At 33.9% G+C, this 22,899-nt stretch overlaps 1 protein-coding gene across 1 annotated transcript in view; it reads right to left on the reverse strand.

The window, feature by feature from the left end:
* Nucleotides 1-22,899, reverse strand: part of LOC129805688 (protein eyes shut) — a 129,009-nt gene that overhangs the window by 15,818 nt on the left and 90,292 nt on the right. Inside the window, exons 8-12 of the mRNA XM_055853770.1 lie at nucleotides 15,713-16,074; nucleotides 10,980-11,249; nucleotides 5,140-5,462; nucleotides 571-1,002; nucleotides 283-511 (exon numbers count right to left, since the gene is read on the reverse strand). Coding sequence (XP_055709745.1) covers nucleotides 283-511; nucleotides 571-1,002; nucleotides 5,140-5,462; nucleotides 10,980-11,249; nucleotides 15,713-16,074 — 1,616 coding nt within the window. The remainder of the gene's footprint in view (nucleotides 1-282; nucleotides 512-570; nucleotides 1,003-5,139; nucleotides 5,463-10,979; nucleotides 11,250-15,712; nucleotides 16,075-22,899) is intronic.

Raw genomic sequence — 22,899 nt, forward strand, 5'->3', positions numbered from 1 at the left:
TTTTGAGGCACAATTGTGATTTCAGCTTTCACCAGAAAATTTTTCTCAATGCTCTCTGATAAGAATTTCAAGATAGCATAGAATTGTGGAGCAGAAATTACAATTTGCTTTCGATTTCCAAAGGAATTGGCGCAATTTTGAATAGAAATGACGCAATTGAGATTCTAGATACGTCTTAATGTGATTTGAACGGGATTTTTTTCTCAATAAAAGCACAAAAGTTTAGATTAGTTAGGATCGTTTTGGAATTAAAGAAAAAAAGATAAAAGTCCTGAAACTTACGTAAAAGTAGCCCCATGTTGAAGACATGCACCATCATTTTGGCAAGCATGTCGATGGCATTCTCGCGTGTTGCACTGCCCAACACCCCGACCTCGAACTCCTTTAGTATCTTGGAGAGGTACAGTCACATGACCAGCTCGTAGATGAACATCGTAGATGCATCCCTCAAACCCAGAATGCAGAGGCAGATCATGAGGTAGAGTGGAAAAATTACCTACCTCGTGTCCACCTACAATTCAAATCACTTTTAATAAATCATCTTAAATTTGAACTAAAATTCTCTCCTACCCAAAAACATTATTGGTGTAACATCCATTCGGGTTAGACTACCAGGTGCCCTTCCGGTAATGTTAACCTTCCCATCAACTGATAGCCAAGCTTGTCTTCCGCTTCGACCGACTGAAATTACGTAAGGTTGCTGTTGATGCTCATTCCTCATTTCAATTGGGCTCTGCGTAAATATTCTCCTAGGACCTGCTCCTAAGTTCCAGGTTAGCATAATGTAGCCCTGAATGAAGCTAACGGCCAAGTGATCACTTTTTTCATCGTGAAAGCCACTTTGACCAACGAAAGCTAGCAGAGATATTTGAGTAATGGTTGTCGGGAGAATTTTGAAGGTCAGTTCTAAGGAATACTCCAATGGAATTGGCACTGGGTACGCTATATATGATGACAACCCTTCAACACTTCCTGAGAACGTTGGCTGAGCCACTTCCAAGTCTGAGAAGAAGACAAGGATACAAGAGCTTATAATAATTCATCAAGCATATTATCTCAAAAAGGAGGACTTCGGAATATTATTAGGGGAAGTTTTTCAGGCTTCGCACATACTCTGGCTTTAAACACTCGATTTTTTTCCATATTCCTTTACGGAATCTAACCTGGAGGAAACATATCTAGCCTTAAGTCGCACATTTCCTGAAGAAAATAGATTAGATTCATTAAAGGAATATGGGAAAAAATATCAATTATTCCAAGCCAGAGTGTATGCGAAGCCTGAAAGCCTTCCCCTACGCGTTAAAAAATCTAAGTTTAAGGTTAAATTATTTATTTGAAGTCTTATAGAATAAACCTGAAAGCTTCTTATGGCTCTCTTACATTAAGGGGTAATCTACGTAGAGATAGGCAGGAGGGAAATTCATATAGTCTTAGATGTTTGTAAAGTTTCCATATGTTAATACACATGAAAAAAAAATAGTACACACTTTTGTCATGCTTCGGAAAAATTTCTAGCGCGAAATAGACAACGCCAAAAAATGCCGTATAGGGGAGACTGGGGTACATGTAAACATTTTCGATAGATGCGAATTTGAGGTGATTTTCCAAGGACACCGTAATTTTTTTGGAAAATCTTTCTTAGCTAATGTTTTACCCTTGAGTATAGGCAATACATAGAAGGTAATGCGGATGCTGGAAAACAATTGAGTTTTCCATAAAAATAAAATTTGTTTCACTATGCATTTTTCTCTTTTCACAAAATACTTGGGGTAGAAGTAACCACTTTCTGGGGAGGATGTAAACACCTTTTTTCCCACCCTTGAAATTAACTTTGCACCACTTTCGATTATTTTAATTGCTTAAGAGATATATAAAAACTGTACATTTTTCAAAAAATCACGACACTTTTTACAAAGAATAATTAAAATAGCAAAAAACTAAAAGCATGCAAATCAGACATTTTTCAATGGATTTTCCCTATATTTTGATATCATGTGACTTCTTATCGAACACAACGAAAAATTTCCCACCACGAGATGCAGCTGTCAAACTAATGAAATGAAGAAGAAGAAGACAAAATATTTTGCCATTGATTTAACACTCGCGACATCTACAATAACGGGGAAATTGCCTGTTTACATCTACCCCAAATGCTGTTTTCTGACCAATTATTAATTCTTTTAAAATAATGAGAATCTCAATTTCTCTAGTAAATACATTAATATAATCCTAAAAGATGTAGGAAAGAACTGGTATTGCTACATTTAGATTATTTTACAGTTTTTAATTTCCAGGTTGAAATCCAAATGACCAAAATAATCGAAATATCAACATTTTGAGGAAAAATGATTTTTATTTTTAAAGTATTAGGATTATATTGACCAATTCATCTGTGGATATATATATATCCCCATGGTATCTATGAATGCTTATGGGTTTTATCCTCTGAAGTCTTAAAATTAATGAAAAATCACAGTGTTTACAACTACCCCTGTTTACTACTGCCCCAGTTCCCCTTAGTGCTTCATTTCTCACATGCGTTTAAAAAAAATTAAAGTGCTTTATCTCGGGAACGGTTTAAGATATTTCCTTCCTTTTTTTACTGTTCGACCTCTACGGAGAGAGCAGAATATATAATCCCTCGATTTTTTCACCCCCCCCCCCAAATTTCCACCTTCCACCCCACGGAGACCACTTTTCTTAACAAATCTTCTCGTTTCAGACGATTTCTGAGAAATGTCGTCACGCTGTTTGTCCGTCTGTCCGTCTGGCTGTCGCCAGCTCAAGAGGCCAAACGGTAAGAGATAGCGACTTGGGACCTTCGGAGAACCCCCATAAGTCAACCCAAGGATCTTTAACATGCCCCTCATTTTCCCCCCACCCCTCCCCTTCCTCTCCAAAACCATGTTTTTTTGGGATTGCTCGAAAATGCGTCGTGCGATTTTTTTTCATTTTTGGATATGTTTTAGAGATTATCCAGGCAAACATTTCGTCCATATACGAAAATACCGTTGAATCATTCCTAATAACGGTTTTTCAAGGTCAAAGGTTAAAAACACACTAGAGTGCGCATTTATTAAGCAAATGGGGTCATGTTTGGGGTCGTTGAAAAGGTCTTGGAATTTCCGACAAAAATAAACCGGTTCCAATCGGTTTTGAATCGGTAATGAATCGGTTCATAACCGATAAAAATTTTTATCTGAAAATCAATCTTATTACTTTTAAAACTATTTTGGGGGATCTTTTGAGAGATTTATGAATCGGCTCAAATCGGATGACAACCGGTAAACGGTAAATGATGCGAAAGTACTTTTACGGTATAGCATCTACGTCAAGAGTTCAAGCATTTCGCAAAGCCTGGGACGCTTTGCCACCCCTTTTGAAAGGTAATTTTATTCACTGTAAGACGATATACTCCATTTTGAATTATCGTAAGTGCGGGTGACTTTGAAACCCCTTGTTCGTAAGCTTTTCTTTATTTCTAAAACTTAAGGATAGTCTTTACCTATTAGACATGTTAGATCGGATCGGTTAAGACTATCATTAAGTTCCAGAAATAAAGAAAAGCTTACGAATAGGGGATTGTCAAAGTCACCCGCACTTACGAGCGTTTTGATTTTTTTTTGAAAAATTAAAAAAAAAATATCTCGAAAATTCTGACTTTTTTACTGGTTTATCAGTACCATTGAGTACTACATTATCTAAAAAAAGAGCTTTCATTTTTGAGTAAAACTGCTTAAAAAATTTTGAGTAGGTTAACTCAAAAATGGAAACTCTTCTTTTCTGGGAATATAGTACCACAAACGGTACTAACGAAAAGTACGCATAACAAAATTTTTGGATTTAGCATTTTCGAAAAGATTTTTTATGAGTTTTCGAAAAAATCTTAGTTTTAAAATAAATAGTTTTAGGTTCCGTCTAAAATGATGTTAGTTTTGAATGGAGAAATTTGTTAAATGATCAGAAGCTTTTGGGTGGAAACCACATAGATAGGGGGAAGTTCGGTACCTTTGTATTGGGGTACTTTTGAAATAGATTTTTTCTCTTATTTTTTAAATGGAACTGAGTCTCATCATAATGAAATTTAAAAATAGTAGAAAAATATCCAATTTCAAAAGTGGGACAATACAAAAGTGCCCTACTTCTCCCAAAATGGGTTGGATATTGCTTTCAAGGGACGTGGTTGAACTATACTATTCCCTTTCCTTATTTCTAATTAGTTAATGTGTTTCTTCATCTAGAATATTTCAAACAAAGTATATTGCAAATAAACGTTACAATATTTTAGACTCCGCCCCTCACATCATGTCATTTAAAATTTAAAGATTCCTAAGGGGTGTGTTTTAAAATTTACTATTCATCGGAGTTATCTGAGTTAGTAAAAGTTTTGGTATTGCAAAAGGAGTTTATGAGAAAGTTTTGCTGAATATTTTGAAATCTTGTGGATGTGAGAGTTCTGTGAATATTTTTTTGCTATTGAATTTTTTTCTCAGTGATGTAGAAAGAACAATAATTATAAAAGACTCCATCATTCACAAATCCTCGTTCAATTCTTTTGCCTTTAAAATTAAATCTCCCATTTGCTCTCCCCGAACGCAGTGCATTAGTGGAATGGTAGAAAAATCTTTCGTCTCACTGTTAAGAGTTATTATGGAGTCGCAGGAAATAAAGTTAGACGCGCAGAAAGTCATAAAATGAGGATGCGATTTATTTCTCCGTATACGGCAGCACTTAGTGTTTACAGTTGGAGCCCATCTACTTCCTCGCAACTTGATTAATCTCCTCCAATAAATGTCTCAGCATGAGGTGCAACGTTGCGGAAATTGTCGAGGAAACACCATTAATTGATGAGTGTGTTAGGGGGGATGGTAAAATAGGAGGAAAATAAGAAGTAAAAAGTGATGGCAGTTATTTGATTTGAATTAAGAGGCTGTGTGTGGAGGGAAGGAAATTAAAAATGAGCCCCAGTATAACTTGGTTTGGAGAAAAAGAGAGACGATACGGAAATGAATTTTCCACTATGTTAGCATGGTATTCCAAGAGTATACTTATTCATAGATATGTGCTGACGATGGATCGAAGGGTGAGGATGAATATAGTGCAAATTGCTAAAGCAAACTATCCACCAAATGTACTCACTGTGCTCACAGTAGTGTCCATGTTTGCCAAATGGACAGAGACAGAGGTAGCCACTTCCCGGAAATTGGACACATGTGCCGCCGTATTGGCAAGGATTGTCGGCGCACACGGAAATCTCACATGTAGTCCCAATGTAACCAGTGGGACATTTGCAACGCCATTTATCTTCACTTGATATGCCAAATTCCTCCTCAAAACCATCTTCATCGTCAGTCTCTGGGGCTTTTGTCTCCAATTCAATGCAAACAGCACCATTTCGACAGGGATTAGCTAAACATGCTAATGAGCCACATTCCGTGATGCTAAATCCATCTTCTGCATCACTGCAAAGAGAGAAATCCTTTAAGTCTTCTATCAATACATTGATTAAAATATGTAAAGTAAAAAATTAGTCAGTAGCCTATTTGATTGGCCAGTCAAACATTACATTTTCCTAGTAAAAAAAATTGTCAGTAAGGTTAGTCAGTTAAAAATTAAAATGTATATAGGGGAGATCGGGGTAGAATTAGACGTGCATAGTATTAGACAGTGAGATGTTATATAGCCTGATTTGGAAGGACTATTGAGGAAACCACTACCTATTCGAAGTAAACACATCCCTTCCTATTCATTGAAATACTTTTCAGCCTGGTAGGGGAATGTAGGCAGGCTTCGCACGTGTGAGTTTTCGAACGATGCGAATAATCTCTTTATTTCCAAAGAGTTGGTTCCGCATTTCTTAGCAATAAGTTAAGTATTTATGAACCTTATCTTCATTGTAAAAATAGGCAGCCAAGCCCTTCTTTCCTAGGTGCTAGGATCACAAATAGAAAATTGGCCCAAAATAGGTCATTTTGATGGCGCACATTTCATTTGATTTCTCATAGTTATACTCATTTCTAAAAAAAATCACTTACACAGTGGATGAAGGGCATTCTTGAGATGATATTTACGTAATAATTTTTTGCATCGGTGGGAAATTATTTTCACAGTGGTGGAAAATTCCCAAGTACTACACTGTGTGTAGTTTCAAACACTGAATGTGTGAGCGTTCGCACATACATCAGACAACTCCAACTTGAAAATCATAACCTTATTAAAGCCTCATAAGCCAGAGTAAGACATTCGTGGTCGTTTCCTCTTCGACAGGCGTATAGTCTCCTTCCTATCTCCTTGAGACCACGGTTATTAACAGTGTGAACCGTTTGAACATGTTCATAGTCAATTTTTCGATATTCATTTGGAAGAAAAAACAGTGCTCCAGAAAATGTGAAAAAAGTGTTTTAAAGATCTTCTTTTAGTGCAATGATAGTTTCCGCGGATTAACGGGGGTACAGTATAACAATCGGAAAATAATTTTTAATTGTAGATAAAATTTATTTCGAGAAAAAAAGCAATGACGAACCCAAACTCCCATCGTGTGAACGCTGCCCCCGGTGGCAAGAATCGCACAAATCGTCATATTTTTTTTTCATTTTCCTGTCCAGGAAAAACCAACAATTCTGTGATAGTGAACTAGGCATGAATAGAAACCTAAAAAATCAAAGAACTTTTTGGTGTAGTGCAATTCACTGCTCATTTTACAGTTTAGTCACAAAAAGTCCTGAATGTGAAGGACGAAAAAATGTGCGAAGGCTGCCTACATTCCCCTACAAACAATTTTTGTACAAATTATACGCAATGAAAAATTTCATTTACTGGCTAATTCTACCCCGGTCTCCCCTACGTAGATACGAGTCTATAAACTACTATCTTAAATTGTCATAGGGGAAATGATATTTTCAAATTTTTTCTTTATTAAAATTCTTATGATAAAACCTTACTGCTTCAAATTAAAAGTAAAATTCCTCACTACTATTTGTAGGACGTGTGATAATACAATACAAGTTCGATATCTTTTCTATTCTTAAATTTATTATTTTCATCCAACGTTTCGATCAAAACGTGCGTTAGCTGAAAATAATAAATTGAATCCTATAAAATAAAATAAAAATAGAAATTAAAAATTCTCAATTCGTTTTCTTTTACGTTACACCGAATTAATTTTAATTTTCTCTAACTAAATTTAATTAAAGACTAACATTATCGCTGTTTAATAGGGGTATTTTGAAAAGCATTCACTATGATATGTACTGATATGTTTTAGAACATCTCCTCCAATGGCTTGCATATGAGATAAAATCCCCCTGTTAACTGTTATAATCCCCCAAGGTGTCTTGGTTAAAATAGTACGTCAGGTAGACTCATTTGGCTTTTGAAGGATAATTTTGTAACAAGAAATTTAAAATAAAAAAGAGAGAACATTAAGTAATGGTGCTAATTCTCTGAAAAATGAACGTGTTTTTGTTTAACACTTTACTGTACACATAAGGTATCTAGCTTCGAACAATACATTTTTTCCCATATTACTTTAATGAAATGGCAATATATTTTACTAGCCAGTCTTAAGTTACACATTTCCTGAAAAAAATTAGGTCAGATTCATTAAAGGAACATAGGGAAAATATGAATTTTTCGAAGCCAGAGTGTGTGCGAAGCCTGAAACTCTTCCCCACGTAACCTAAATCTTTTGCAAAAATAAAACAAAAGTAATTTTTCCAATAATTAGCTGCTAAGTTCGTCTCTAAAGGATTAATTAATTAATCCTTTAATTTATTAATTTTTATTGAATGAATTTTCATTTTACATTTTCAGTAATAAATGGAAAGATTTTCTTCTTCAAAAATAAATACAGTTTATTTAGGGTGAGAAAATATTGTCTCTACGTTATTGACCTTAAGCAACAGGTAGAAGCTCTCTTTGAGTTACTTACTGGCTATTCAGATATCATGTCAAACTCAAAAATTTTATAATAGTGTTTTTAAGTATTTTACATAATTTATTATTTTTTCATAAAAAAACCATACTCGCTTTTCAACGATTCTTCATAATATATGTATGCGCTATGAATAATTTAGTATTTAGTAAAATTAATAATCTAATGAAATTTCATAGCTTATAAATATTGTAATTCATATCAAGTGCCTAGATATTTATTTATATATTGACATCTAACTAAATTCAAAAAAAGATTTATATCAAAATTTATTATATAGAAAAATCGCAAAATTAATTAATATTTTAATGATTGTCGATATATTTCAAATATATTACGAAAGCCAATAATTTTGATTTTATGATTTTGTTATAAATTTCATGTAAAGTTTTTTTTTTGTATTTCGAAAAGCATTAAGAAAGAAATTAAGAGAAATTAAGTTGGAGTACTATTAGTAATGTACTGGGGCATTGTATTAAATTTTATTTTTTTACTACGCTAAGACGGCGATGGACTGACAGTAATTAGGTTGAAAATAAAGAACAAACGAATAAATCCAAATTACATTTGTTAATACTGAAGTTTATCTCAATTAAGTAATAGTAAGTGGATTTTTTTGCATCTTTTATTAAAACACAAATTTATTGATCCGCACAGATAAAATATTTCGTAAACTTGATCGTAAATTTTTGTGAATTACTAATAAAGAGTTACGAAATGCTCGTAAGGCATATAAACCCTGTAAAAAGTTCGTAATAGTTTGTATTTATTTACAAACATTGTTCGTAACATGATCACTTGACGAACAATTTTGTTTTATCACAAACATTTTGTTCGTAAATATTCGTAAATATACAGAAAAATGTTGGTAACATTTGTCTTTTGTTAGTAATGTCAGACCAACAAAAAAGTTGAATAAATATTTTTAAAGGAACAAGTGTTCAAGTTACGAATAAAGTACAAACTTTTATGAACTTTTTCGTGGGTTATAGGATTTACAAGCTTTTCGTAAGTCCCCAGTAGGAATTCACAAACATTTACAGACAATTATATTATTATATTTTTTCCGTGTGGTAAATTAGTGCAACATCTATCGGAATTTATCGTAAGTGCAAAAATTGAAGTAATTATACATAGAGAAAAATAGATTGTAAAAATTATCATCCTCCATACAAAATACTACAAAATAAAGGAACGGTTTAGCATAAAACCCGACAAATTTTTACTTGACTGGAAAATATAAAATGTAAAATATATTATACTCATTTTTAGAATCTATTTCTATCACGGAATAGTAGAATCTAAGTGCCAGGACCAGGACAGTGACTTAAAAAAAAATAATCGTATACTGAGAATGGTAATCTAAATTTTTCTCAGTGCACGAAGTAATTCAGTTTTTATAGAGTTTTCGTGGGACAATTATCCAATTAATGTTCAAATAAGAATAAAATTTGAAGGGTATACTTAAAAAATAAGATTTTTTCTTTTATTTTCTGCGAAGCTTTATTCATATTTTCCCACCACTGTTGAACGAAATATTGTTTGATGCCCTCTATAAGAGGATTGGTCGGACTTAATCCTCTCATTTTTGGAGATTTTTCTCCATTGGATTTTGAATAAATTTTGTCCTCAATATGCGGAAGTGCTAATTTCCACCTGAGCAACGAGGCATGAGCGACTCATTTCATCCTCTTATGGAGCCTTTTTGCAAAATCAATCAAATTATTTACGCCTCAGATGCAGGTATTTTGCGCTTCACCAGAAAAGACTTTCCATTGGCCTGGGGTAGACGCAAAAATTTTGCACAATATCACACTATTTTGGGGATTTTGGAAGCCAGGAGTTAGGGAGCTTTTAAATCACATTGAGAAGATTTTACGAGGACAAATTGTGTTTGGCTTATGAATGTTCAAGCGTAGAATTCTCGTTATGAAAGGAAAAAAATTCTAATGAAAGCTTTGATGTTAGTTTGCAAACATTTGCCATAAAAATTTGTCAATTAGAAAATGATCAATTTAAGTACATTAAAGCAATTTTTTAATTTCAATTCTACAGCTGGATCATTCGACTAAAGTCCTGTTTTGCATGAAATTCCTGGGAAAGAAGAAAAACAGGGAAAACTGTTGTTTGTTTGAAGTGGAAAATTGAAAAACAAATAACGCCCATCTGAGGTGGTGAAAGTCGGCAAAGTTGTGCTGTGTGAGGACAAATAACATATTATCGGAGGGATGGTTAAGAATTTTTGGCGGTAATATCAGGCAGGGCAGGAGGCATGTTGAAGCACTAAACAAATTGAAATTAACTTTTTCCACTCCGGAAATTGGCTTACAAAAAAAAAGAGAAGGGAAAACTTTTGAAATTTTCATCAGACAATTAATTTAATTTTAAACATAACGTGAGGATTTGGATTTTTCACTTAGCATTTAAAAAAATCGTCCTATTTCATGAAAATTAGAAATAAATTTTATTAAAAAAAATGAAAAATGATTGAGTACGTTCAGAATGAAGAAGTTTTTTTTATTTTGTTGAAGGTTAGTAAATGGATTATATTCATTGCTGAACTTTTTTTCTTACTAAAGGTCATAAAGATGTAAATTTACAATTATTATTCATAAGACTTTTTGATATAGAGCCTTTAAATTAATTTTTGGTTTCAGAATATTATTTTTCTGGAAATTTAGTAATTCTTTTTGTGTGCAATCTTTTCCTGGGAAAAGTATCACTTTCAGTATATGAAAAACATATTATTCAATCCTAAAATACATTCTGAAATTGGAAGAGTATCCATAACAACTTCATATCTTTGCTCTACCTTCGACAAAAAAAAGAAACCAAGAGCAACTGATTTGGGGAAGAAGCAAAAATTAATATTGTCTCGGAAGAAGCACATGTGCTCAAGAATTCCCTATACAAAAACATCTTCAATTCCCCTAAGGATGGGGATGGATTTCTTCCCACCTTGTGTCGTGTCTGATTTGGCCACGTGTGCAACAAATTTGGCGAATGTTGTATGGTTGGAAGAATGGCAATGAAGCAGCAATATTACCTAAATATTTGTCGTGGTTGTCCATTAATTTTCAGGGAGCGCAGACATCCTGTGAATCCCTCACCACCAGCTGCTGGCAGATCATTTATCAGTCCGAATGGAGCCTGGGGAGCACCGCCGAGGTGGAGCCATGCACTCTGTATAATTTTTCCTGGATGCCGTTCAGCCCTAAGAGTTCCAAGCCATGTCGGTTGGTCACCACTCATGGCCAGAGTGTCATTTACTCGCAGTGAAGCATTGCAGTGGGAAAAGTTTCTGCTGAAGTCGAGCCTGGTGGGAAAGAAGGAAGGAAGAGACTTTTCATAAGCTAATGCAAGAGAATTTGAAAAATCACTTCAAACATTTACATTTCCGCAAAAGGACAAAATACCAACAAGCGCCACTATTTATCAATGTCATTCCAATGGAAATTTAACATTTGGCATTCAATCGTTTTCTCAATGGCTCAGTGATATCTACTGAATCATTCTTCACTTCTTGGAAGATGTATCGAATTTTTAAATAGAAAAAAAAATACTTCTATTGTGATGTTTTTGGATAAAAGTCTCAAATTTCAAAGTGATTCAATTTTGTATGCAAGAAGTGTCAGAATGTGCGGAAACTGTAGTGGAAATTTTGGGCAATTTTTGCAAAATTTTACTTGTTTTATTGATTTCTTATCACAAAAAATTTAATTTTTCACTTTTATATTAAGCTCCGCCTACGTGTTGTTTTAAGCCACACCCTCTTTAAGAGGTAGGTGTATGTGGGGCTACTTTAAGCTGTGGAGCTACATTGTTATACATTTTTTTTGCATTTTTCTAAAGGAAACTCGGTTTTAGCATGATGTAGGGAGAGTTTGGCAAAATTTGTCAAAACGAAAATGTCAATATTCACTATTTTCTAAAATAAAAGAGACTGAGGCTTGATATTTTTATTATAGATAGCCCTTATGAACCTTCTTAAACTTACAAAGTTTTAAGGGATTCGAGGAAGGATTATGTAAAATAAAAGATTATGAAATTTTAAGCTCTATTTTTGGAATATTTGGCTTACAGAAAATATCAATACTGATTAGATCAATTTAAGCACATTTCTCGTTAAGATAGAGAAAAATTATCTTCGACAAAGTTGTAGAGAAATAAATTTCATATGAAAATATGTCTATTTGATATTTTTAACTTTTGCGAGAGTAAAAAGTTACAAATTATCCGAAGACTGACAAAATTTGCCCCAGTAATTTTGAAATTCTCCACAAAATCGAGTTTTTGAAAATGATTCGAAAATCACATTTCTTTCGAGATAGAGGAAAATAATCTTCTGCAAGCAGTAAACTTCCTATAAGAATATGTTCATTATAAAACGTTTAAGTTTTCTCGGAGCTCGCAATAGAATTACAGTAGACTCTCGCTCAATCGGCTCTTTTTCAATCGGGCGACAAATTTTGTTGACAATTTTCACGCTTAATTATGAAGCTAATTCGCTCAAATTCGCTATAGTTCTTCCTATTTTATCGTGATTCTTTATAATTGAGCGCTTTTTGTGGAATTTACAAAGGCTTTGATGCTCAATTCTATCGCTAAACCGGATGACATTTCGCCCCATATTGCCGATTGAGAGAGAGTCTACTGTAAATATGCGTTTTGACAAGTTTTGCTCCAGTCTCCCTTAATTTGGATAGACAAAACAATTGTGAATCTAAATAAAATAATTGTAAGGATAAGCTTAATTTAGAAACAAGTGAAAAAATCATATATAAATGTAGTCCCAGAGCTCAAAAAAGCCCCACCTCCCCCTATGGCTAATTTTATAGTTGATATTTCAAAATTGTGTTTAATAAAACATGGTTATAATAATGTAATCAAAGTTTGTAAAGAGATATAAAAGCTATAAAAATATCACACGTCTTTTAAAATTATGTCAACATAAAAAATGAAAGTTTTAAATTTTTCATATAAAATTATTGATAGGATTTAAGTGAATTCAAAAGACCAAGTATTTCTTCTTGGCAGAAGGGTTAGGGCAGAATCACATTGACAATAAAATGCTCGCCGTAGCCTCACCGTATTTCGCTAATTTACTCATTTTCATTGCAATTCTTAAGGAAATGTTCCATTACCGTATTACCTTATCTCATACTCGGTAGCACTAGGTGAAAATAATATGAGAAAATTGAAAAAATAAAACGAAAATTCGATAAATAGCGAGCAAAAAAACTGTAAAAGAAATTAATCATACAGTTTGTTTTTGCTCACCGTTTATCGCATTTTCGTTTTTATTTCGTCAATTTTCCTATATTACTTTCACCTAGTGCCACCGAGTACGAGATAAGGTAATACGGTAATCGAGAATTTGCGTAAGAATTGCAATGAAAATGCGTAAATTAACGAAATACGGTGAGCATTTTACTGTCAATGTGATTCTGCCCTTAAGGTCGTAACTGAACGATGACTGCTTTGATTCTTTGATCACGACTAATTTTACAAGACGAAACATTATATAAATCACTTGAAAGTGATTTTTTTTGTATAAAATTCTCCCAAGATTATTTTTTTTTTAAATTTGTTGCTCAATTTCTAGTTTAACTCATCTGCTGCTGACAGAAAATAATTTCTGACTTCAATTCAAATGAACCTAGGGGAACTGTACCAAATTTCGGTCAGCTTGCAATTTCGGCCACTTCTTTTGTTCCTGAAATTTCTATGAATTTTTAGTTCTTGCGTACTCTGGAGATGTTAAACAATGGAAAAAAAAACAGAAAATGTCGCTTGGACGAACGAGATGATGTGTGAAAACTTTACAAGACTTCCGGAAGGGCAAGAAACTATGAGAATCATGGTGGCCGAAATATTACCCAAAGCTATGCCTATATTTTTATTCATTTTAGAGAAAACAAAAACGATAAACTATCTACAAGTTTCCAAAAGCAATACTCCTTAAAAAATGGAATAAAAATATCAATTTGTATTAAAAATATTACATTTCGAACTTAAGACTTTCGCGCTTGCATGCAACTACGCCAAAATTTGATACACTTCTCCTACACTACTCGAAGTAATTTTGTCCAATGCAAGGTAGGTTATTTTTCGAGAAGGTTTCCGAAAATCAGATCCCAGCGGTTGAATTTTTGAAATATTTATATGAAAATTTTAGAAAATATATTAAGATATTTTACTTTTATTTACTTAAGAATTTTATTTAAAAGATTTATATATTTTTTATTAGGTAAATAAAAATAGAAAATATGCTGTGTTTCAGGCTTCATGGCCCACGTAACTCCTTAAGTTCGGATAGCATTCAAAGCAAAACGTGCGCAGTCACCAAAAAAGGGTGTGGCCTATTTTTTGCAAACATGATTTACAGATTCTCCAGTAGAAGCCGTATGGTAATGGTGTGTTTCAAAAAACACCTTTTTTTAAATTTAAATTAGAAATAAATTTAGTAGGGCTCGATATAAAATTATTTATATGGGGAGTTTTCTCAAGTGGCCAAATCACATCTCAAGAAACTACGCCAATGGATCCTTAGAATTATTAGGTAAAAGACCAAGACAGAAAGTTTTACCTTATTAACAATATTAATTATTTATTACAATAATTATGATAAAATTGAAAACTTAAAAACCTAAACCAGAATTTTAAGGGCTTTCAAGGATTCAAGGCGTTAGCCAATCAGAAATCGTGGAAACATTTTATGGGACTAAATATTAAATTGTTTATAAAAGCTTAAATCATCTTTGTGAGATTTTTAATCGCAAATTCGGTTTGTGGGCAAACTCGGAATAAACCGAAAACAAAAAAGAAACAGTTTTAAATCTTTTCCGACTACATCTATACGGTTTAGTAGAGTAATACTCGCATATGGTAACTTTACAGCAGACAGATTTCAAGCTGATATTTTACATGAATTCAAAGGTATAGAAGCCATTTAATTTTCAATATTATCACCTTCTTAGATATTAGATATTTTAAGGGAACGTAGAGAGTATTAATGACTATTCAAAAATGAAAAACGAAAAATTCTCAAATCTCGATTTATACGAGTTTTGCTCTGCCATCAATAGTATCGGTCCTTGGGTCAATCCAAGCATTTTTTTTTACAAAATATAGGCAAAGAAAAAGGTTATTAGTTTATAAATACAGCCCCGGTAACCCTTATATCCTAGTCCCTGGTGAGTGGCCTTCAAAGTTGAAGCCAATTTCTTACTTTCACATACAAATGCGTATGGGAATTTTTCTGCACTCGTGATCGTTATGCTAAATATTTAAAAAGTGAGAAGTTATTCCGTATTATAAGATACCTTTCCGTATGGAGGGATAAATATACTAAATTTTTGTTTAAATAATTTTTTTCCTTGGAGTACTGTGAGCTGAGTCCGAGATCAATTTAGAAGTTGGCTCCATCACTTGAGAGAAATCCGAAAAAGTTAAAATAACATTCCGGAAATGTTAATTTTACCCTGCAGTATTGATCCGAAATCTGTGTAAATATTACCCTTTTTAGGTGTATTGAGGGTTAAAGTTACCCTTTTTCATGTTGATTTTACCCTTAAAAAGGTGTAAAATTAACATTAAAAAATGTTGATATATTTTTACACCTCAAAAAGTGTTAAAGTTACGAGGAAAAAAGTTAATCGCACTCTCTTTTTTTTCTCAGTGATATAAAAAGGCCAACTTGCCAGGCGCTTGCTTATATCTATTCCTAAGAAGGGTAAGAAAACAGTATCCTATGTTAATTATAAAATCAAAACTTACGCTGCATGAATAATCATTTCGTGGCCAGTGTTGACCGGAGCTTCCAATTCGCTGAGTAGCATTGTCTGGAGGCCACATGAGAATTGGAATTGAAGGAGACCATTGTGAAGAAATAGGGCCACATAGTGGCTCCCTCGGAAGCCTTGAACTGTGGCCAACAGAATGAGTCCGTCTGTAGCACGTGTTCGAGCTCGCAGTTCAATTTGCATGGGCAGCACGTCACCCAAGGTGGCTGATGGTCTCTGGCGCAAGTTCTGGTGCTGGATGCGATGGCTGACATAGGAATTGCCCGAAAAAGCAGCATGTCTGATCACAAGTGGAGCCTCACAAAAACTGCCCTGGCGGTTGAATCGGCATATACACTGGCAAAGATGAGGAGATAATTGAATTTGTCAATCATCCTGTCACACAATTGCCTGGAGACTTTTTCCTAATGATCATACTCATATACAAACGGCCTCAGGGACCACCCTAGGCAGCCCAATTAAAATAGTCAAATGGAAAAGCCGAATTGGAGTGAGGTGGAATGAAATGATGGAAAACCATCATGTAATATCCAACGGGAGATATTTTAATCGTGAAAATTCAGCCGATTCCACCAGGGAATTGTCAGCTCGAACATCTCCCTGACTTCCCATCATCTCGCAAAATGCCTACCATGTGCGGCTCTATGGATGAATTGTGCAAATCTATCATAATTTTCCGCACCAAACTTCTTTCACTGATCTCGCTCCTATTCTTCCTCTCCTATACCATTGTTTGCAACACTCCTAATCCGATTTCACATTCATAATAATAATCCAATCCTAATTGAAATCCCATGCACCAATTTTCCGTTCTACTCAACATACGCGCTCACACAATGTTGAATCCCCAGCTATTGTCATCGGTAATACCGCGAATGTGTGAAACAGTTTCAAAATCCTCCAACCTAGCCCACATCGTGCCATGTTGCAATTCATTAATCAGACAATTCCCCAGCATATCCGCAATATTCATCCCTCGCCTTTCAGGACAATCAATCGACTGAAATGAATGCAAACTGAAGCTGCCGCTGGAAATTATATCTGGTATAGTAATAAAATGGGGGTTTTCACTGAAAACAGGCGGGAAAATTAGTTAATAGAATACTTCCTATAGTCACGTTTGTGGTACAGTCATTCAATGTGTTATAATCAATGCTGGTGAAAAACACAATTACCTGCATTAAAACTAATACAATTTGGTTAATTTAGGAAGTTTGTTGTTTTGAAATGCCATGACGCAAGTTTAGTGGTAAGTTCTTAAATTTTTATTCAGAAATAAAATGGAATAACTGAAAACCAAGAAAAATTAATTGAAATAGGTCTATAATGTCTATTTTTTGAGGTCTTATTTTAATTTTACTCTGGCAATTTGTTCATTAAAATTTTAATTTTGTAATTTATAATCATTATGAGATTTGCAAATATCTCTACAACCCTTATTAATGCAGCATAAATGAACGTTGTTTGAAGAGCATCCCAGCTTTGTAGAATGCTCCTGACGAGACAGAATTCTCCGTGAATTAATTTTTAGCATGGTCTTTTTGTGTTTCCTGGTTTACTTGCGATAAAATTGCTTCATAAATCATAAAAGCATTTCAAAATCGAAAATTGGTAAAAAATGAGCATTTTGAGGAAGAATGCATAACTTAAAAGCACACGGACAAAAAAAATGTAAATACGAAAAAGATAAACCATTTACGGATATTTAACCGATTTATTACTGATGTCAAGACCCTTCTTAAAAAAAAAATAAAGTTAACCAAATCGGTTGAAAAGTAGGCCTTCTAGATCAATTAATCTTTGATCTTAAAAACTTCAAGATGGCAATTTTTTATGTCATAAGTTTGTTTGGACGAATTCATCTGGGCGACGAGACGTCTAAAATCGATGGCAGCCAAAATCCCGAAAGCCAAAATCCCGAACGCCAAGTCCCGAAAGCCAAAATCCCGAAAGCCAAATCCCGAAAGCCAAAATCCCGAAAGCCAAAATCCTGAAAGCCAAAATCCCTAATGTTCAAAATCGTGAAAGGGATGAAACTATACGAAGTAAAATGTTTAGAATAATTTCCCAAGACACATAAAGTTCCCCTTTGCCTCCAGCAAGCGCGGGTGCAATCGTGAGAGTAGATATGACACTTTTAAGTATTCGGGATTTTGGCTTTCGCTATTTCGGCGTTCGTGTGTTTGGCTTTTGGGATTTTGACCGAGACCTGTCTAAAACATATTCAAAAATAAAAGAAATCGTAGTAGCCTTTTTCGAAATAATCCGAAAAACATGGTTTTGAAAGGGCTAGAGGAGTTTGGAGCGAAAAGGAAAAAAACCATATTAGGATATTGTTTTTTTTTATTGAGGATTACTGAAGACCGGATGTAGATATTTTTTATCGTTTAAGTTCCAGGATGGGCACAAGTTGAAAAAAACGGATTATATAACTGCTCTCTCTTTGAATTCGAGCAGTAAAATGATTTATGTCGTTAGATTAGATTGTTCCTGCATAGTCAGTTTGAGAACTTCTATTTTTTTTTAAATTATGCAATTTTATAAAACCCCTAATTTGATTTTGCAATTATCAAAATCGGTCATGTAAAATCGGAAATATAACGTTTTGAATTTCTTAGTGTAAAATGTTCAGTCTAGTGATTAAATGCAATGCCATATTTTTTCAAATTCTAGAATAGTTTTCTGTGATTAATCCTTGATGTATTTCTCCATTTTACAGAAGATTCTCTCTCAATTGGGCATATTGGATAAAATGTCATCCGTATTATTGATAAATTCAAGCGTGAAACTATTTGAAAGATTTGAAACTATATTTTGTTCACATAGAGCTCATTAAATTTATACATTTATAATCCAATTAAGACAGATTTAAAAAGTAGCCCAATAGAAGAAGAGAGCCAATTGTGCAATAGTCTATTCTGTATTGCCATTAACGGTTTTCATACGAATTTGTGATGATCTAATTGGGTCCTAAAGCCTACCCTTAAACACACTAAAGCTTGAGTACAATCAATGGGTACCTACATATGGACCGCATCTTAAATGGAATCGTCCCTCTCCAAATTGGTATAAACATTTTATGACTCTAGTAGAAAACCACATGTCGATATCTACAACCGTTCTCTTTAGACAAATGCTTATATTTCATATATAAAAATATAATTTAAAATTAAATTATGCATTTTAAAACTTTATTCGAACTTTAAAAATGGTGCATCAAGTGTCTTTTTAAGGTAAGTACGTGTCATCATTGCAAAGTTGGTGCAAAACTTTGAATTGTAAAAGTGTCCATTAGGTGCTGCGGAAATTTTTCTCTTCGCTTTCTGACGTTTATAAAAAGAATGTGTGTAGTATTTAACCTTGTTTGCTCAAACTTTTTCCGCTCTTTTTCCCCAGTCCAAGTCTCTCCATCTCTATGATTGGTCCGAGATTGTGAAAAACAACATTTCCCATGAGATCCGATAGTGCGAGAAATGGTAGGAAAATGGGTAGAGATTGATAAAATAAATACTAAAAGTGACATAGATTGGATGAAATTCCCACACCCTTTGTTGACATAAAATCCTGATGAAAATGATATGATCAACAGTATCATATTCAGGGCAATTCCATAATACCACTTCCACTAAATTGATGGAATAACATAAATCCAGTATTCTCTAAAAAGCGTATTATTTTATTTTTGGTCACAATCTGAACACATATGTGACAGTTTTCAATATATTGCTTACAAATCATAAACAACAATTCAACGATTTGTGGTAGATTTTTAGGAAATTCGATATCAATTTATATGCAAAATTTATAAAATTAAGCAGTAGCTGCCACAGCCAAAATGAAAAAGTTTTACTGGTATATCATCTATCGTAATCATATAACTTCTCGTGCAATTCTTTTCATTTTCGGATATGATTTAGAGAGGTTACGCAGGCGGACATTTCGTCCATATACGAAAATATCGTAGAATCATTCCTAACAACGGGGATCTCAGTGTCGCAATAGGCAAGACCGTTGGTCTTGGGCAGATGCGATATCTGACTCGACTCTCATGGTTATGAGTTCGAGTCCCGCCCGGTGCAATACAACTGAATGTTCGGAAAAAGAATATTTTCACACGGAATAAAACGTAATATATAATGCACTGCTTCTGCTCAACATCTCCAGGATCATGGAAGAAGCATCTACACTGCGGGGAAGGCGCTCCTGAGCGGTCTACAAACGGACTTAGCAGATTCTTCCAACACGGGATCAACAACAATATAACATGATTACGTTGTAACAAAATTTTATCCCGATTCGTTTAATAATAATTCCTACCAACGGGTTTTCGTGGTCAAAGATTAAAAAGGCTCTAAAAAATGTATTTCTCAACCGAATGGTATTATATTTTGGCTTGTTGGAAAGGTCTTAGAATTTTTGTCAAGTCTGAATCGGCTTCAATCGATTTTGAATCAATTTCGTTATGAACCGATTCTGAAATGGATCATAACCGGGAACGATTTTTTATCCTAAAATAATTTTATTGCTCCTATTCTATTTTATGAGATTTTTTAAGTGATTTATGATTCGGTTCAAATCGGTGGAGCACTGGTAAACGGTAAATGATTCTAAAGTACTTTTGATGTATAGTAACTAAGCCACGAGCTCGAACATTTTACAAAGCATGAGACAATGTGACACCATTTTTTTAGATTCAATATTACGGACACGTTTTTAACGCGAGACAAATACGAATTTCATTGGTGTGTCATTGGAAGACTGGATTTAAGGTATCAATATTAGAAAAGCCTGGATGAAAATGCTCATTTTGAAATATTAGTTTGAAAAAAAAAAGTTGTATTTTGAGACATTCAACAAAAGAGTAAGGGACAAGCGGACCATCCCAATTTTGGCCAAATATTAGGGCCTTGACAGACTGAGGATTACCCGAGAGATGGCTTAGCGTAATTATATTAGAAATAAAGGTTAAATTACGTTTCCATCATTTTTAAATGAGTCGTCTCTAGGCTTAAGTCGTAAGTGTGTCTAGGGCATTATAATCTAATCATTGTTATTTAGTCACCATTTAATCGTAATATAGTCCAATCATTATTTTGAACATAGTTACGTTAAACTGTCTCTACAGCACGTAATCCTTGATCAAAAGCTTTTTAGGTGTGATTCCTTCATAATCACACCTATCGTAATCCTCGGATTTTCTCAAAGTGCTCCGATCGAGATGAAATTCACAGGGTATATGTTTTGAACATCCCTGATGCCGAAAATCATAAGCCGGCAATTTCAGGTCCGACCGTCCATCCGGCCGTGCGTAGTACGCAATATCTCTGGTTTGGAAGGAGATATCTTCATAGTTTTGTTTTAAATATATCTACTCGCGCGTATGACGATTTCTGTGCTATTCTCTTTTTGAAAAATCGGTTCTAAACCGGTTAAAAATCACGTTTTGTAGTTTATCTAGAAATCTAAGCATGTGCACTCTTAGAAAAGTTTAGACGTGATTACTAATGAAAATTAGTTGTTCGGGCGACTATTATCAAATCTATTTAAAATGGTTCTTATATTCTTAAAACATTATACTCATAATAAATTTATTAGTAGTGAGAATATAAGACAATATTTACGTGGATAAGTTGCGGCAATTATTTCATAATGCTTTCATACAATTATATTTGCTTGTGTTAATTAAATGAAATCATTATCCCAACTAATATTGGTCACTAATTCCTTTTAGTTCTCACAACCAATGTAAATAGATGGGCCTATATTTTCATAAAGTTATGACTACTTTTCCAATAGTAAAGAGTGATTTTTATTTTAGTAATGCGTTGAAGCTCTTTCGAATTTTAAGCAACTAATAAGAAATATGCATCACAATGAATGCTATATAGTAACCACAACTAATATGATATAGTTATTACAGCCAATAAGATGGTTATCAACCCCATTTATTTAGTAATTGGAACTAATATGTTATAGTACCCATTACTATTTTGATTTAGTTGTGATAACTAAATGAAAAAGATACTTTAACTAACTGTGGTCAACTATTTCATTTAGTTACCCAAACTAAATATATAGTTGGGTCTATATTTACTATATTTTATAGTTCTAATAACTGCATATGAGCTTGTACGAACTAATTTTTTCTAAGAGTGTGATTTTGAAAATTTTGTGTTTATGTTGTAGTCCAGAAAATTTAGACGAATTAAAAAAAAATTAAGACATTCGTCGAACAGTTCTCGACATGTTTCACTTTAAAGATTTCAATGTTGAGAAAATTTGCTAATAGTGTCAGGCGGGAAAAAAAGTGGTAGAAGTGGCGTCGGACAAGCTTTTCCATATATATAGCACTCTCCCTCTATCTCTCTCTCTCTCTATATAATATATATATATATAGTGAGTCTATATTCGAAGATTTGTAAGGTGACATATACCATTCGCGATCCGCGATTTTTTCGCGGATCTTCGCGAGACGCGAATTTCTTCGCGGATTTTCGCAGGGCGCGAAATTTTTCGCGGATTTTCGCGGGGCGCGTATTTTTTTGCGGATATTTGTGGGGTGCGAATTTTTCGCGGATTTTTGCGGGGCGCGAATTTTTTCGCGGATTTTCGCGGGCCCATATTTTTTCGCGGACTTTCGCAGGACGCGATATTTTTCACGGATTTTCATGGGGCGCGTATTTGCAATGAAGGAATCGCACCTCTATAAGCTAATCTAGGCTTATCACTGGTTTAAAAATCTTGCATGGTAAAAAATTAAAGTAATTATGACTTAATCTTAGGTCTGAAAATCGTCTTAGGGCCCAAACAGACTCAGGCTGATCATTGAGGATATGTTGTCTGTAAAATTTGACAGTGAAGGAAATTTATGCAAACGATCTCTAATCGATGATCCTAAACATCCACTGTATGATCGTTTGGGATAAATTTTTACTGCTAAATTTTACAGGTTAAGTATTCTCAAGAATCAGCGTGAGTCTATTGGAACCCTTAGCAGGGCAGAGAAACATTAGTAAAAATAGTCAGATTTAACTAATTGGTAGTTTAAATTAATCAAATTCATTAAAGAAACAATAATGGGAAAAATATGAAGTGTATAAAGCCAGAGTGTGTGCCCAGCCTGAAAATCTTCTCTTAATCGTGCAAATGTTAATAATAATT

Source organism: Phlebotomus papatasi, chromosome 3 (genome assembly GCF_024763615.1).
Source record: "Phlebotomus papatasi isolate M1 chromosome 3, Ppap_2.1, whole genome shotgun sequence".
Taxonomy (NCBI): domain Eukaryota; kingdom Metazoa; phylum Arthropoda; class Insecta; order Diptera; family Psychodidae; genus Phlebotomus; species Phlebotomus papatasi.